The 15,290-nt window shown below is 32.9% G+C and overlaps 1 protein-coding gene across 1 annotated transcript; it reads right to left on the bottom strand.

Moving 5' to 3' along the window:
- Positions 1-12,611: 12,611 nt before the first annotated feature.
- Positions 12,612-13,607, bottom strand: LOC102594754 (probable calcium-binding protein CML36). The gene has a single exon (XM_006364368.2). It carries the CDS (start codon positions 13,456-13,458, stop codon positions 12,808-12,810), a length of 651 nt encoding a protein of 216 aa, XP_006364430.1. The 5' UTR covers positions 13,459-13,607; the 3' UTR covers positions 12,612-12,807.
- Positions 13,608-15,290: the final 1,683 nt, after the last annotated feature.

Below are 15,290 nucleotides of genomic sequence, written 5' to 3'. Positions count from 1 at the left end.
GTTCTAACCCGAGTCTTGGCTCCACCGTACATGTCCTTTATCGCCCTAATATAAATCATCGGGACACCTTTAGCCTCCAAGCACCTCCAGAGGACATTCCTTGGCACCTTGTCATATGCCTTTTCAAGGTCAATAAACACCATATGAAGGTCTCTCTTCCTTTCTCTATATTTTTCTACCAGTCTTCGCATCAGATGGATGGCTTCGGTAGTCGATCGTCCCGGCATGAATCCAAACTGATTCTCAGAGATGGACACCCCTCTTCTCACCCTCATCTCCACCACTCTCTCCCAAATCTTCATAGTATGGCTTAGCAATTTGATACCCCTATAGTTGTTACAGTTTTGGATATCACCCTTGTTTTTATACAACGGAACCATTGTACTCCATCTCCATTCATCAGGCATCTTTGCTGTCTTAAGAATAACATTAAACAACCCGGTTAACCACTCTATGCTTGCCTTGTCCGTGCTCTTCCAAAACTCCACCGGGATCTCATCGGGACCGGTCGCTTTTCCCCTGCTCATCCTACTAATAGCCCGTATAACCTCCTCGATCCTAAAGCACCTACAGTACCCAAAATCTCGAAGTCTTTCAGAGTGCGCCAAATCACCTAACACAATGTCTCCTTCCCCTTCTTCATTTAAAAGTTTGTGAAAGTATCTTCACCATCTTTGCTTGATGGAGGTCTCTTCCACCAATACCTTGCCTTCCTCATCTTTGATACACTTCACTTGATCCAAGTCGCGAGCCTTCCTCTCTCTTGCTTTTGCGAGCCTATACAATTTCTTATCCCCACCTTTGTCCCCCAGCTCAACATACAAGCGTTCGAAAGCTGCCGTCTTAGCCTTCAAAACTGCTAACTTAGCTTCTGTCTTTGTCATCTTATAAACTTTCTTAAGCATCCGCTTATCTTCCTCATCTACGCACTCCACCAACTTTGTGTATGCAGCCTTCTTCGCTTCCACTTTGCCTTGGACTTCCCCATTCCACCACCAATCTCCTTTATGGCCCCCAAATTTACCCCTTGATACCCCTAACACCTTAGAAGCAACTTCCCTAATGAAACTAGCTGCTTTCTTCCACATGGTGTCCGCATCCCCGCTACCACTCCAAGCCCCCCATCCCAATCAACTTCTCACCTATCTCCCGAGCAAGGGCAGGTGTCAAGCCACCCCATTTAATCCTCGGTCGATCAGATACAATCTTCTTCCTCCTATCCCTCTTAATTTCCAGGTCCATCACTAAAAGCTTGTGCTGGGTAGTAAGATTTTCACTCGGGATGACCTTGCAATCCTTAAAGAGACCTCTATCACCCTTCCTAAGGAGTAGGTAATCTATCTGAGTCTTAGCTACCGAGCTACGAAAGGTGACCAAGTGGTTCTCTTTCTTCGGAAAGCATGAGTTAGCAATCACCAACTCAAAGCTTTAGCAAAATCTAGAAGCGAAGTTCCACCTCCATTTCTCTCCCAAAACCAAGCCTCCATGAACATCATCAAAGCCACTAGAAGTTGCCCCAATATGGCCATTAAAATCTCCACCAATGACAATTTTCTCAGTGTTCGGTATACCTCTAACTACCTCATCCAAATCCTCATAAAAGAGCTTTTTGGCCTCCTCGTCCAAGCCCACTTGAGGTGCATAAGCACTAATAACACTCAAAGTACATCCTCCAATGACTAGCTTAATCGTCATCAACCTATCATTGATCCTCCTAACCTCCACCACTTGCTCCCTCAAATTCCCATCTACTAAAATACCCACTCCATTTCTATCCCTTGAGCCTCCTGAGTACCACAACTTAAACCCGTCGACCTCCCGAGCCTTGGAGCCTACCCATCTAGTCTCTTGGACACAAGCTATATTTATCTTTCTCTTCTTGAGAATTTTCACTAGCTCTATGGACTTCCCCGTCAACGAACCTATGTTCCATGATCCTACCCTCAAATTATGTGAATCCGTAACCCACTTACCCCTATTTTCCCTCGTCCTTGGCCTCAACCGAAGGCATGACTCAATACCACCATCAGATACCAAATCCACTAGAAAATACTAAAACTAATGAAAAATCTACACAGAAATACACTTAAAAAACTGCAACAAGTGTATAATCTAAAAGACAGGATAGCAACAACTATACTATAGGATCACGTATAGTGTATACTCTAGAGGCCACGATAGCAATAACTATACTATAGTCTGAAGCACAAATCCGAGCTATAATAGATAACAAGGAAGTACTGATCCGGAATATAAAAACTGCACGAAAGGGCCCAAAAAAACAGATTCAGCAAGAAAGAGAAAAGATAGATAAAACCTGGATCGGTGAATATGGAGGGCTTCAGTGGTCTTTGGGCAATTTTCTGAGAAGATAGAGGAGTTCGCCGGAGAATCTGAAACGCTCTTGCCTTCGCCGGAGTTTGCTGCTCGCAGTTCGCTGGTCAGGGCAGTTGGAGCTGCTCTTTGATGTTGTCGTCCTCACTGAAGCGTAGGAGAAGAGAGAAAGAGGGTCGCCGGTCGGGGCTGGTCCTCGCACTGCTTCTGGCCGGCGCCTTCGCTTGCTGGCGGGAATAACAGATCAGAGGCGACGTCCGATTGCCGACTGGTTTTCGCTGCTGTTCGCTGGCCGGCGCCGTTCGCTGCTTCGCCTGCGCTGCTAGTAGACTAGAGGAGAGAGAGAAAGAGAGAGAGCAGATCTTGACTTACCGGGAACTGAGAGGAGATCGGAAAGCGGTCGCCGGAGATTACTATAAAGCCAGCAAGTTACCGTTGGCTTGGAGAAAGAGAGAGGAGAGAGAGTTTGAGACTATTGTTACACCAAGAAAAATATATACATTAACAAACAAAGAAAATCAAAGCTTGATGATTAGCCCGGAGAATGAAATACCCATTAACAAAACATAACAGAAAAGTAGGTTCTCTTAACATAAAATTCTAAAGAACTCCCAAGAATCATAACAAAATTATACATTTTCAAACACTTCTATCACTCATTGACCTAAAAAACATTATTTGATGCTTTGGGGACATAACATCTTTTTTAAGTGTGGGGTGGAAGAATGAATTCCTTGTTTTTACTGTTTTATTGAGTCTTTTCTTTTTTAGGATGGGTTTATTGGCTTTTGTTTTTGGTTCTTTTTCTTAGGATAGTCCCTTTGAACCGAGTGTCTCTTTTATTGTTTTAGGAATAAGTTTTCTTTTAATTTATTTTTGAGAGAAAAGAAAAGACCCTTTTGAGTGATGTGATAATTTCTATTTAGGCCTAATTTTGTAGTAGTACTTTCTTGTGAATGCTTGATTGATTAGGAAATTGCAGACTCTTTGACACATAAGATCATGGTTGTGACTTTGAATATAACTTATTTTATTTTGTAGTTTTCTATGATCTTGTCTCTCTTAGAAGTGGAATTGATCCATCTTTATTGATACTTGTGTCAAGTGTGCTGAGAATTTGCTTATTCCATGTTTTGCATCTTAGTTTAGAACTTGTCCTGCATGTTATTGAAGCGAAATAAAAAGTGTTGCTTTGTTTAGGAGATGATAATAGACTTTCTTTGATTTGTCTTGTAAATTTTAGTCTTTTCAGATATTGTATCACTAGTTAGCCATTTTGAGCCTGTAGCCTTTTATTGGTAGCCATATTTTGCCGTTAACTATTTTGTTGAATCCCTAGTTTTTACACCTTGCTTCCTTGAGTATTATAGCATAGACTTATTCTAATTGTTAATTCTGAAGAAAAAAAGGAATGTTTAGTGAAAAAGGTAATCAATGATAGCTACAAAGTGATTCAAAAGCTCTCTTTGAAAAGATGTGATGAAAAAAAAAAGAGAAGAACAAAAGAACGTGACATGAAAAAAATCCTATGAAAAACAAATCTTTGAAAACAATGTGATTGAAGCATTCTTGAGATGATGAGAATTACTTGTCAAATAATTGTTGAAGAGAGGGCTGAAAATAAAGAGAAGAAAATAATGGGTGAATAAGTCTTAAATTGCAAAGTGCTTAAGGAAGTGTAAGTCACAATTATATAGTTTTCCTACCCGTCCCCTAGCCTACATTATGACCCGTTAAAATCCTATTTGATTCTACTCGAGCATGCTTAATTAGTGGAGATGTACATAATGGGCAAGCATATGGTTCATGCATACATGTGGATTTCTTTGAGTGTGAGAGTTGTTTTTTATATGAAGTCCTTAATTTATATTCAATCTTTTGAATTGAGTGTGTGGACTATTTCTTTTTGTGAGGGCACTTGTTTCATGATAGATAAGTGATTTTATTAACTTTCTTTGATGAGAGTAGGCGAGCAAGCTTAAATTTGATGAGTTCAAAGTCCTTCCTTGAGGTTAGGAGGTTAGAGGTTTGTTGTGTATTTTGATGTCTTGCATAATGAGCGGAAATTGTACTTGACGGTTTGAAATTTCTATATGGCCTAATTGTTTGTATCAACCAAAGTGATGACATTCCCAATTTGATTTTTTTGAGATGAGCTTTAATGTTTACTCGAGGACGAGTAAAAATTTAAGTGTGGGTGTTGATGTGAGGCTAAAAATATATTTTCTTATCATTATTTTTCTCACATTAAGTATTTTTATTTGTCCTTTATGAGTATAAATTTTATGGATTGTGCTAAATAGTGTATTTTATTTGTAGGAGTAAATTGTTGAAAAGATGAAGAAATTTGAAGCTAAAACGAATAAAAGATGGAAGATTATAGGAGAAAATCAAACGGACAATTTAATAGATTAAATTTAATATTATAATAAATAAATATATAAAGTGCCTATCCCGGCTCAACGACGTAGTTAGAGACAACTAATTGGAGTAGGCGATTAGAGGTCGGGAGACCATGATCATAAATTCAACCCTGTAAATTAGTAATTTGATAACCGTAGATAATTCATGCATGAGATGTGAGATGTGATACATGAAACCCTATGCATGCCGTGGCCCTGGAATTTTCAAACCATTGTAAGTAATCTTATTATTTAATTCCTGCATTCTTCTCTTATAAAAATCAAACACTTTTGGTACTCTTAAATAAATAATTAGACTAGTATAATCTAGTAAATAGTTAATTGAAAAGTCATTTGGGTTCGATAATACGATTCTTTTAAAAGCCACTATATTACTTGCGCGACCACATACACTTGCATGTGCAATTGGGAGCAACACTGCTACTCATGGAGGAAATGAAAGCAACAGTTGTTGTATTTGAATCTTCAAGCGCAGGGCTGAAACTCGAACTATTCATACCATCAAAAACTACAAAATGTGAGTCTTCTTAACTGCCTACAATTAAGATTCGGTCCTTTCCCCTGACTTTTGAATTAATATTGATTGAAATATAATGTGACTTAGATGAAACTCGAACTATTCATACCAATATCCATTTGCATGAGATCTCAGCTAGTGCTTCTCTCTCACTTTCACACACAATTTTTTTGTGTTAAGTAATTGGGGCTGTGATGAGATCTCGAAAAATGTCATGCGCTACTCTGATATTAGTGATGTGAAATTTCTCATACCCATATACCTTTCTGAGCTTTTTGAGAAAAATCATTTGCATATGAGAACTAAAATTACTACAAAACACATGTTATTATCTTTTACTAGGCTACTGCTAAAACTAACAATTGTTAGTTTCTTTAACATGAAGTTCCTACAGTTTCATTTTATGTGGAAAAAAAATAGAGTAAAGGAGGAGCTAGCAAGTTGTAAATAAAAAAAAAAAAGTAAATGGAAAAATGCATAGTTATCATGATCTTCTGTTCCCTGGAAGTGCATTTTGCATAGCTAGAAATGTTCACAAATATGATATAATGTACAGTGGGCATTCCTATAATCGAAGCACTAAGAAGTTGAAATATTTAGACGTAAAGCAGGGGTGTAATTATGTCAACTTAAAGAAATCATAAGAGTGGACAAGCTGAAGGTAAAAATCAATATGTTCTCGGCATCACTAGAAACCTTGTGTCTGCTTCAGCTAATAATGAAAATGAATCACATTATCTCTTTGATGAATTTTGTCTTTGATATTAGCTAATTAGTGCATATAACCAAATCATCCTATTGAAAATTTAAGGTAGCAAAACTGACGTGCAAAATTAACTTTCCTGAGTATACACTCAAGGTGTTTGATGATATGTCCAAGTTAGTTTCCCGAGTGATAGACCGGGGCTATTGTCTGAGGTGATCAGTGAGAACTGTCCTCACAAATCTCAAATGCAATGTGGTTAATGCTAAGATGTGAACTCAAAACGCCCAGCAGCAGCTATAATGCAAGTTACTAGTGAGGAAACGGGAGGCACAATTAATGATCCGGAAAGGTTGTCTATGATGAAGCAACTATTGTGCAATGTACTTAGATGTAGCAATAAATTTAGGAATTCCAAGACAATAGTATCTGATGGGGTCTCTTATACCGAGAGAAGGCCTTCACCAGCTAATGTTTGTAGACCAAGATTATGAACGTGCTGCTGGTGAAGGATTGCATGAAAAAGAGACACCTAATGTGAGTGTCCTTAATTGGTAAGATAAGGACTACTCAGTTGTGACAATCCGGTGCAAGGATAGACCAAAGCTTCTCTTTGATACAATTTTTACATCGACCGATTTGCAATATGTGGTTTTCCATGGCAATGTTGATGCTGAAGGACCAGTAGTGCACCAGGTACCACAATTTTCTAATAGTTTCAGAATCTCTTTCATGATTTATTTTTCTGAAAATTTGTTAACTAATATTACAAACTCTGTGCTCATTGAAGAAGTACAGATGGTTCCCCGGTAAAATCAGACGCAGAATGAAAATGAGTGATTCAATGTCTTGAAGTAGCAATTGAAAGAAGGGTAACTGATGTTAGCACTAATGATTTACTTTCTAAATCTATTTAGATCCATTCTTCGATATATATTCAGCTCTAGCTACCTTTTTACTATATAAGAAGGCCAAACTGATAGTTGTAATTGGTGCTTGAATTTTGGTGGCAACTTATATGTTTTACCTTGTCTATGTCAGCTAATGAAATTGAATTTTGGTGGCAACTTATATGTCAACTTATAAGGAGTATAAAACGTTACTGTGAGTAACGTATATCAACCTAACGCCGTCAACTTTTAAAAAATAAAATATACCCTAAAACGTTACTGTGAAATACGTTTATACTAGTTTTGTAAAATTTTAGAAAAACGTATTATTTTGGTGAATTGTTTTATATAATGGCTTAGTTTGGTCTGTTGGTTTTTGTTTTACTTTCGTCCCTCTGTTTTAATTATCAGAACTGGTGTCACAATCTAAATTGAAGAAGAATCATCACATAATTAGAGGTAAAGACGAACATAGAAGATGAGGTATCTCAATGACTTATCTACGTCTTCATACTCCATCAAATATGATTTTATAGAAATTCAATGGTCATTAGGAGGAAATTGAATCTTAAAATAGGGGTATTAGATGGTAATAGTGGAATTAATATGTCTTTAGCTTGTTCATAATACTATCTTGTTAAGTGACACATTTAGTTATTTTGTGAGTTCAATTTCATTCTCCCACTGTTTTGATGTATATACGTCAAAGTCGAGAGAGAGGTGTAGGAAATAGTGAATATAGATAATGCATATAGTTGACTCTAATTAATTTTGAATTGAAGCAGTGATGATTGATCGATCAGTAACCACTTTGTGGACACAAGTCAATAAAAACTTGGATCATAAAATGAAGTGTCACTGTGCTGCTTCAATTTTACGGGATGCAAATCAAATGTACTCACGAATGAAATGTAAACCTATTATTTAACTGCTAAATCATCAGTTTTGACGCGTGTTGGCAACTGTCGTGCATCTAACTCTACACATGTTGTCGCTTCGTTATGTATCATCTTTGGATTTTGCCTGCTTCTCAGAACTTCTTCTTCGTATCAGGTGAGTCTTCGTTCCCTTGGCGTTGTTTTGTGCTAATTTACACATGTTATTCTCATGCTACTTAGATATTATATAGAAATCAGGTTTTAAGATAAAGTTTTGCCATTGTTGGTACCATGGTGCTTAGAGATTACATAAATTAGGCTTTAGAGCAAAGCTAATCTCTTTACAATTTTTTGGATTATATAATTTTTCCTTCGTTTTATTTGATCAAAGTTCTCTAGCTATGTTTTGGAGGTTAGAATCCCACCTTTCCTGTTCCAATTGCCTTCTACACAGCTATGTGTATAACCAATTCGGTCGTTGTGGTCGGACTCTATTATGGATTTCTAACCACATTCTCCATAGGGCCCTCTTATCTCTTCCTTCTCCGAGCTCTGGTTATGGAAGAAGGTATCAGCAACAACTGGTTTTTTTACGGGACAGCTCATGATGTTCATATCGATCTATTATGTGCTCTGCCTTTACAAGTTATGATAATTGCAAACTTTCGCCAGGGCGAAAAAATTGTTCCTCTTTTCATTTTCCAGTCATTCATAAACTACCAATTCTAGTGGTGATGCGGCAACGTATTAGCAGCGTTACAATTTGGAAAATGCAGTATGTATTAAAGAGTGTTTGATATATGAAGGTATTCATACTTCTTTTCGTATATGGAATTATGAAATTCATACTAATATAAGGTAAGGCTGTGTATAATAGGTCTTTCCCCAAACCTTTCACATAGCGTGAGCTTTAGTGCACCGGACTTTGCCTGCCTTCAATTGGATGGCACCTCCATCTATTTTATATATATATATATATATATATATATATAAATTAAAGATTTTATACAAAAAGTTATTTAAAGTTGAAGGCGGGTTTTGCATTAAACCATAGAGCTATGTTGTTTCTATACTCAAGTTTCTAACAGTGACAAATCCCTTTTGTGTATCCTGCTAAAATAACTTGTGTATAAATATATTATGTTGTTTTATAAACAAACAGTATATGCAAATTGCATTGATTGGACTTCAGTTCACATTTGTTATCGTTGTGTCAACATGTCAGTCAAATGCTTTTATTTTTCTAAAAAATCACTATACCATCTGGCCTACTTCATTTTGTTTGCTAGTGGATACATGACCAACATGCAAGGAACATAAATAACTTGATCCAACTAAATGCATGTATTTGATCTAGGGATTAACTTATATGCAATAACAATGTATATATATCTATGGATTTAAAATTTAAACTTTATGAATTTGAAATTCATTTGGTTTACGATACTCTGCAATTTATTATTCTCTATAAAAAAAAAAAAGTTTTTCATTCTTTGAACAGAATCATGACATCTCTGGTTAAGGTCAGGGAATAACTATCTGATCAAACATCCTTACTCCCTTCGTTTCAAAGATAAAAAAAATTTCTATTTTCAAAATATTTAATTTTAACTTCTCACGTAACATATTCAAAATCATCAAATTAAAAAATATTTTAATACATTATACATATTTAATGTATAATGTATTATACATATTATAATATTTTGAGTACAAAATTCATAAAAAAATTTTATTTACTTAAACTTTCTGTCAAATCAAAATAAAATAAACAAATCAAAACAAGAAAAAATCCACCTTTGTACCTAAAAAATTAGGAAGCAATTTCCATGAAAAGATGATTCACCTAAAGTCCAAAATATACACTATTATTCAGCTGTCACTTCTTTTATCATTTAATTGTAATCCATTGGGTAAAGAAAAGTCTAGACCACTTTTTTTTTCTGACATTTTGTCCTATATATATAATTAAAAAAGATGTGCCAACTTCCTATGAAGTTTCATGGAAGGTGAAGATTGATCCAAAAAAAAAAAAAAAAAAAACACAAAACTCCTGTAATCTTTATTTTTTAATTTCCGCTCGATGTTTTATATCCAGAAAAGTCCATATAGTCATTTTATTTTATTTTATGATTTTTTGTGAAGAGCTCTATTTTCTCTCTCCTTCATTAACAAACGAACAAAGTGGAATTGTGCGTCAGCTATACATACACTCTCTTTATTTTACAAATCTTGTTGATTCTGAACTTAGTTTGCTAAGAAATCAAACTTTTGACTATGAAGTTTCATAGAAGGTGAAGTTTGAAACAAAACAACAAGAAAAAATATACAATTCTCCGTTAGTTTTGGATTATCTTGTTTGTCCAAACAAGACTTTTTCCGGACTGGAAACCTAAATAAGCCACAAAAACATAAAAGTGACCAAAAATAAGCCACTACTTTAGAAAGTAACTAAAATAGGCTTAGTGGAAGAAAAAATTCCACTTTATCTAATATTCTAAACGTTTTCCGTTAGTCTTATAACGTGTATATTTTAATATATAACGGAATTATTTTCTACACTTTATAAAATGGAACTATTTCTTACACTTTATAAAGTGGAACTTTTTCTTACACTTTATAAAAAAGTTCCACTTTATAAAGTGGAACTTTTTATTACACGTTTTATAGAGTGGATGGACATTGACCGATAAAGGAGAACGTTGTTGACTAGTCTTAGGCTCCTTCCTAACATAGATTTCAAGTATTGTTAACTTGATTTGATCTATGTAGTCATCTGGAACCCTCAAAAAGTCGGTCAACGATTCGTCATTATAGATAATCCACTCTCCAATATTTACTTGTCCTTGTGATAAAAATGAAGTAGGGTATTTTATGAATATAATCAAATTATAAACAGTACTGTTTATACTCATTCTTTTATAAATTGATGAAAGAAATTTATGATATCGGACATTAATTGAATATTTAGCACTGTGTTTGGGAGGACAAATTATAATAAACGGTATTTCCATCATGTATAATTTCGCCATCCCAATAAATCAAAACTCTAACTTTTGGTTTAGAAGACATTTTTTTTTAGATTGAAATGAACAAATATAGAAAGTATGTTGTAGGTGCTACCAGTTAAATGTTTGAACGTCCTCCTTAAATAGAGATTGGAGGATTTTTCAGAATAAAAATAAAAATACGTAGTGTAATAATTTTTTCCGTTTTATGATATGTCAAATCAATATAATTGTATGACAAACACTGCAAATGAGATAAAAAACGTGAAAAATATTCCTCTTTGTAAAGTGGAATTTTCTCTTCCACTTTGTAAAGTGTAAGAAAAAGTTTCACTTTATAAAGTGTAAGAAATAGTTCCATTTTATAACGTGTAGAAAATAATTTCGTTATATATTAAAATATACACGTTTATAAGACTAACGAAAAAACGTTTTAGAATTATTTAGATAAAGTGGAATTTTTCTTCCACTAAGCCTATTTTAGTTACTTCCTAAAGTAATGGCTTATTTAGGTTTCCAGTCCACTTTTTCCAGATTATAACCCTTTTTCTTATGAAACTTTTTCATGTGTTTAATTTATTTACCTTTGAAATGGTTGTCAAAATTGAACATTGCCTTGTTTTAACTTTTGTTTAACAATATGTTTAATATCACTAACCCTTGAGTTCTTCTTTATTTTACTTTAGGTAACTAAAAATTAAAACATTTAAGAGAAGTTAATCTTTTGATTTTCTTTAATTAATAGGATAATTGTTATGTTTATAAGTTGTAGCTTATTATTTATTTATTCAAATAATAAAAAAAAGATTCTTAGACATTCACACATTCATTCTAACGACCTCTTAATTATCAGCATTAAGAAAATATTAAATCATGTTATTATATTACTATCCAAGTTACGTATGGTAAGGTAATAATATAATATTATTTGAATTTGGGAATATGATAATTGAAATATTCTCCAAGATTATTGCAATTGTTCCTAGGTATCTACATAGAACATGCTAGCATGTGGACAATGATCAATGATGGGTTCAACTAGAAATTAAAGAGAAATAATTACATGGTCTGAGTCGAATTTAGAATTTAAAATTTATAATTTCTTTCGTTATTTTTAAGTTAAGTGTAGTTTTATTTAAAGTTTGTTATCCCTTTTAAAGTTTGGCATGCATCAACTTTATTTTTGAAAAAAATAATTCATGAAGTTCGGTAGAATTTTATTTTGTTTGTGTAATTGCTAAGCATGAAAATATGATATGACCAATTTCTTTGATCTTAACCTCTCATCTTACTTTGAAAAAGTAGATTACAATAATCTAATTATGACAATTTGGTTTGTAATCATAATTAGCATGGCAAGTAGACGATTTGGACGTCTGAACGGATTAGTTTATAATGTGTTCATCAAAAAGGGTCTAATGATCAATACTTATCAGTTTTTTTCATGACTAATGTCGTTAATCTTAACGTTTTAGAGTCATCAAATAAGAATTTATGAATCTAGTCTTTTTTTCGTGTGCATATACATGTTGATTTCCCTTAATTTAGTTAACAATCTCTATTGTATTACCTATTTTAAATTTATGTGTCAATCGAAAACACCATGGTGATCCATACTAACTCATTATCATGACTACCGTCGTTCATTTAGGTGTGTGTTTCGAGATTATAAAGCCTGACTTTTAGAATTTGATTATTTTTCATGTGTATTACTCCGGTATAAATCAATTTTCATGAATTTTATTAACAGACCACATATTTTTTATAATAAAATAACTAATACATGAATAACTAAATTATGATTAATTAAAACATAACAGTCTAACATGCAAGTAATCATATATTCAAAAGAGAAATGTAGAAAATAATGCTCAATATATCATGGGTTAAACGGAAGGAATTTGTTCTCATTTTATATATATATTTCTTCCAAATATAGACCAATCCTAGCCGTTAGATTGACCTAATCAAGGGTCCTAATTAATCTCACAACCCATTTTCCCAAGTAACATAAGAAATAAAATAAAATAAATTAAAACGATTTCTATTTTTTTTTATCTCTGCTGTTCCATCATAAGACAGAAATCCTCAAAGCAGACGAACCCATCTCCATTTTTATCTACACTTGTTATCATACGCTTACATTCCTCCAACGTGCACCGTTCATCGCCGATCATTCTAAACACGTTGAACAATTCCTCTCCGGTGATTTTCCCGTCGTGGTCCTCGTCGAAGAAATCAAACGCATCTCTCATCTCACCTGCATCTTCCGCCGCCGACGGCGGCGTCGGTTCAAACGCCGAGGTGATAGTTTCGAAATTCTCTAAACTAATACATCCATCTCCGTTCTTATCCAATTCATCAAGCAACAACACAAGTTCCTCTTCAGTCGGTGGAGATTTACCTCCAACTCTGCTTAAAATCGCTTCGAGTTGCTCCTTCCTTATCTTACCGTCTCCGTTATCGATGACGGAAAACGCTTGAACGAGATCGGAGTAAACTCCGGCGGTAGAGATCTCGGACCAGTCGTCAGCTGAGATCTCGTTGGATAAAGTCGGTAATACGCTCGTAGGAGTAGAAATTCCTCCTCCTCCGCAGCCGCCGCCTTTGTTGGAAGAGGAGGATGAAGAGGAGTAGGACGGATCATCGGATCTGGAAAGGGAGCGGGATTTTTTGGACTTGAAGAAGTTTTTGGGGAACTTCATAGTTGAGAATTTGGAGAAGGAAAAGGAATTGAAGAAGGAGGTTGATGGGAGGAAGGAAGGAAGAAGAAATGGAGGAGGTTAAGTAGGACTCCATTAGTGAGCTTCGAGGAAGCTTCGTAGAGAGAGAGTGAAAATTTTGAAGAGTATTTATTGGAGGGGTTGTTTTGTTTGGTTGTTTTTAAATTCTCTCCTGGTACGTTGGAACACACTTTTCTCCTACTTTTTTTTTTTGAGTTGCGTGTATCTAAATTACTCGTCATTATTTATCGGTATAATAATAATAAAAAAACAATGAATTTATTATTTTACCTATATTAAGAAGAAAATCACTCATTAATTTGTCAAAAATGACAAATAAAAAAATAATCAAACTAGAAAATATTTAACAAATAAATAGGAACGGATGGAGTATATAATTAAGCACTCAATTTCTCTATATTTACTTGTCAAATATATTAAAAATAATTCTTCAATTTTATTTATTCAGTTTTAAAATCAAGGAATAATTTGTTATTTTATGTTTATTTTATTTTTATTATTAAATATTATTTATTTCTTAATATTTAGATGAGTTATAATCAATAGATATGATATAGTAAAATTATTCATCTATTTATTATTCGTAAGGAGTATATCACACCAAGCATAAACAAGTAAAAGATGGACACGGATGAAGTATGTGTCATTTCTAACCTACATAAGTATCGAGTAACTATGTAAGCTTACTCATGTCTAAATATTAAATCAAATTACACTAATTTATCACAATTATTGAATGGGTATAAATATGTGGGTAATGTGATAGATTATTATATAGGGTGAGTCACTTTAAGGGGTGTTAATTAATTTATTTTTAGCGACTTTTGATTCTTAGACATTTTTTTAGTTTTGAAAGTATTTGAAGTTTGCATGACTTTTGACTTTTAACTTATAAGTCATTTAAAAGAAATCAATCCAAACACCTCTTAATACTCCTATGGTAGTATTAATAAATTCCACATAGGACAGAGAGAATGTGATTGGGAGAAAAAATCTATAATTTTTTAGATCGAAAAAACTTCTAAAAAAGTAGAAAAAATAAAAAAGAAGAAAGGATTTCCCATGATTGAGATCAATAAAAGAAGAAAAGTAGATCAATGAAGTAAAAAGTAGACAAGGAATCCAAGAAACTCATCCATACAAAGTGGAGAGAATAAATTCAGACCATGAAACCTTAATTCTAGAGAAGAAATGAATGTTTTGGTGGCATGGAAATTATTTTCCACAATAATTTCTAGTCATTCATTATATGTTTAAATAATTCATTATAAGCTCCCCTAATATTTGCTAATACTTTATTGTAGATCTTGAACATATATATATATATATATATATATATATATATATATATATATATATATATATATATATATATATATATATATATATATATATATATATATATATATATATATATATATATATATATATATATATATATATATATATATATATATATATATATATATATATATATATATATATATATATATATATATATATATATATATATATATATATATATATATATATATATATATATATATATATATATATATATATATATATATATATATATATATATATATATATATATATATATATATATATATATATATATATATATATATATATATATATATATATATATATATATATATATATATATATATATATATATATATATATATATATATATATATATATATATATATATATATATATATATATATATATATATATATATATATATATATATATATATATATATATATATATATATATATATATAT

Source organism: Solanum tuberosum, unplaced genomic scaffold (genome assembly GCF_000226075.1).
Source record: "Solanum tuberosum cultivar DM 1-3 516 R44 unplaced genomic scaffold, SolTub_3.0 scf00480, whole genome shotgun sequence".
NCBI classification, from domain to species: domain Eukaryota; kingdom Viridiplantae; phylum Streptophyta; class Magnoliopsida; order Solanales; family Solanaceae; genus Solanum; species Solanum tuberosum.
The sequence above is the reverse complement of the archived record's forward strand: the minus strand, read 5'-3'. Positions and strand labels throughout refer to the sequence as shown.

Coding starts and splice junctions, on each gene's coding strand:
- LOC102594754 (XM_006364368.2), bottom strand. CDS start 13,458: ATGAAGTTCCCCAAAAACTTCTTCAAGTCCAAAAAATCCCGCTCCCTT.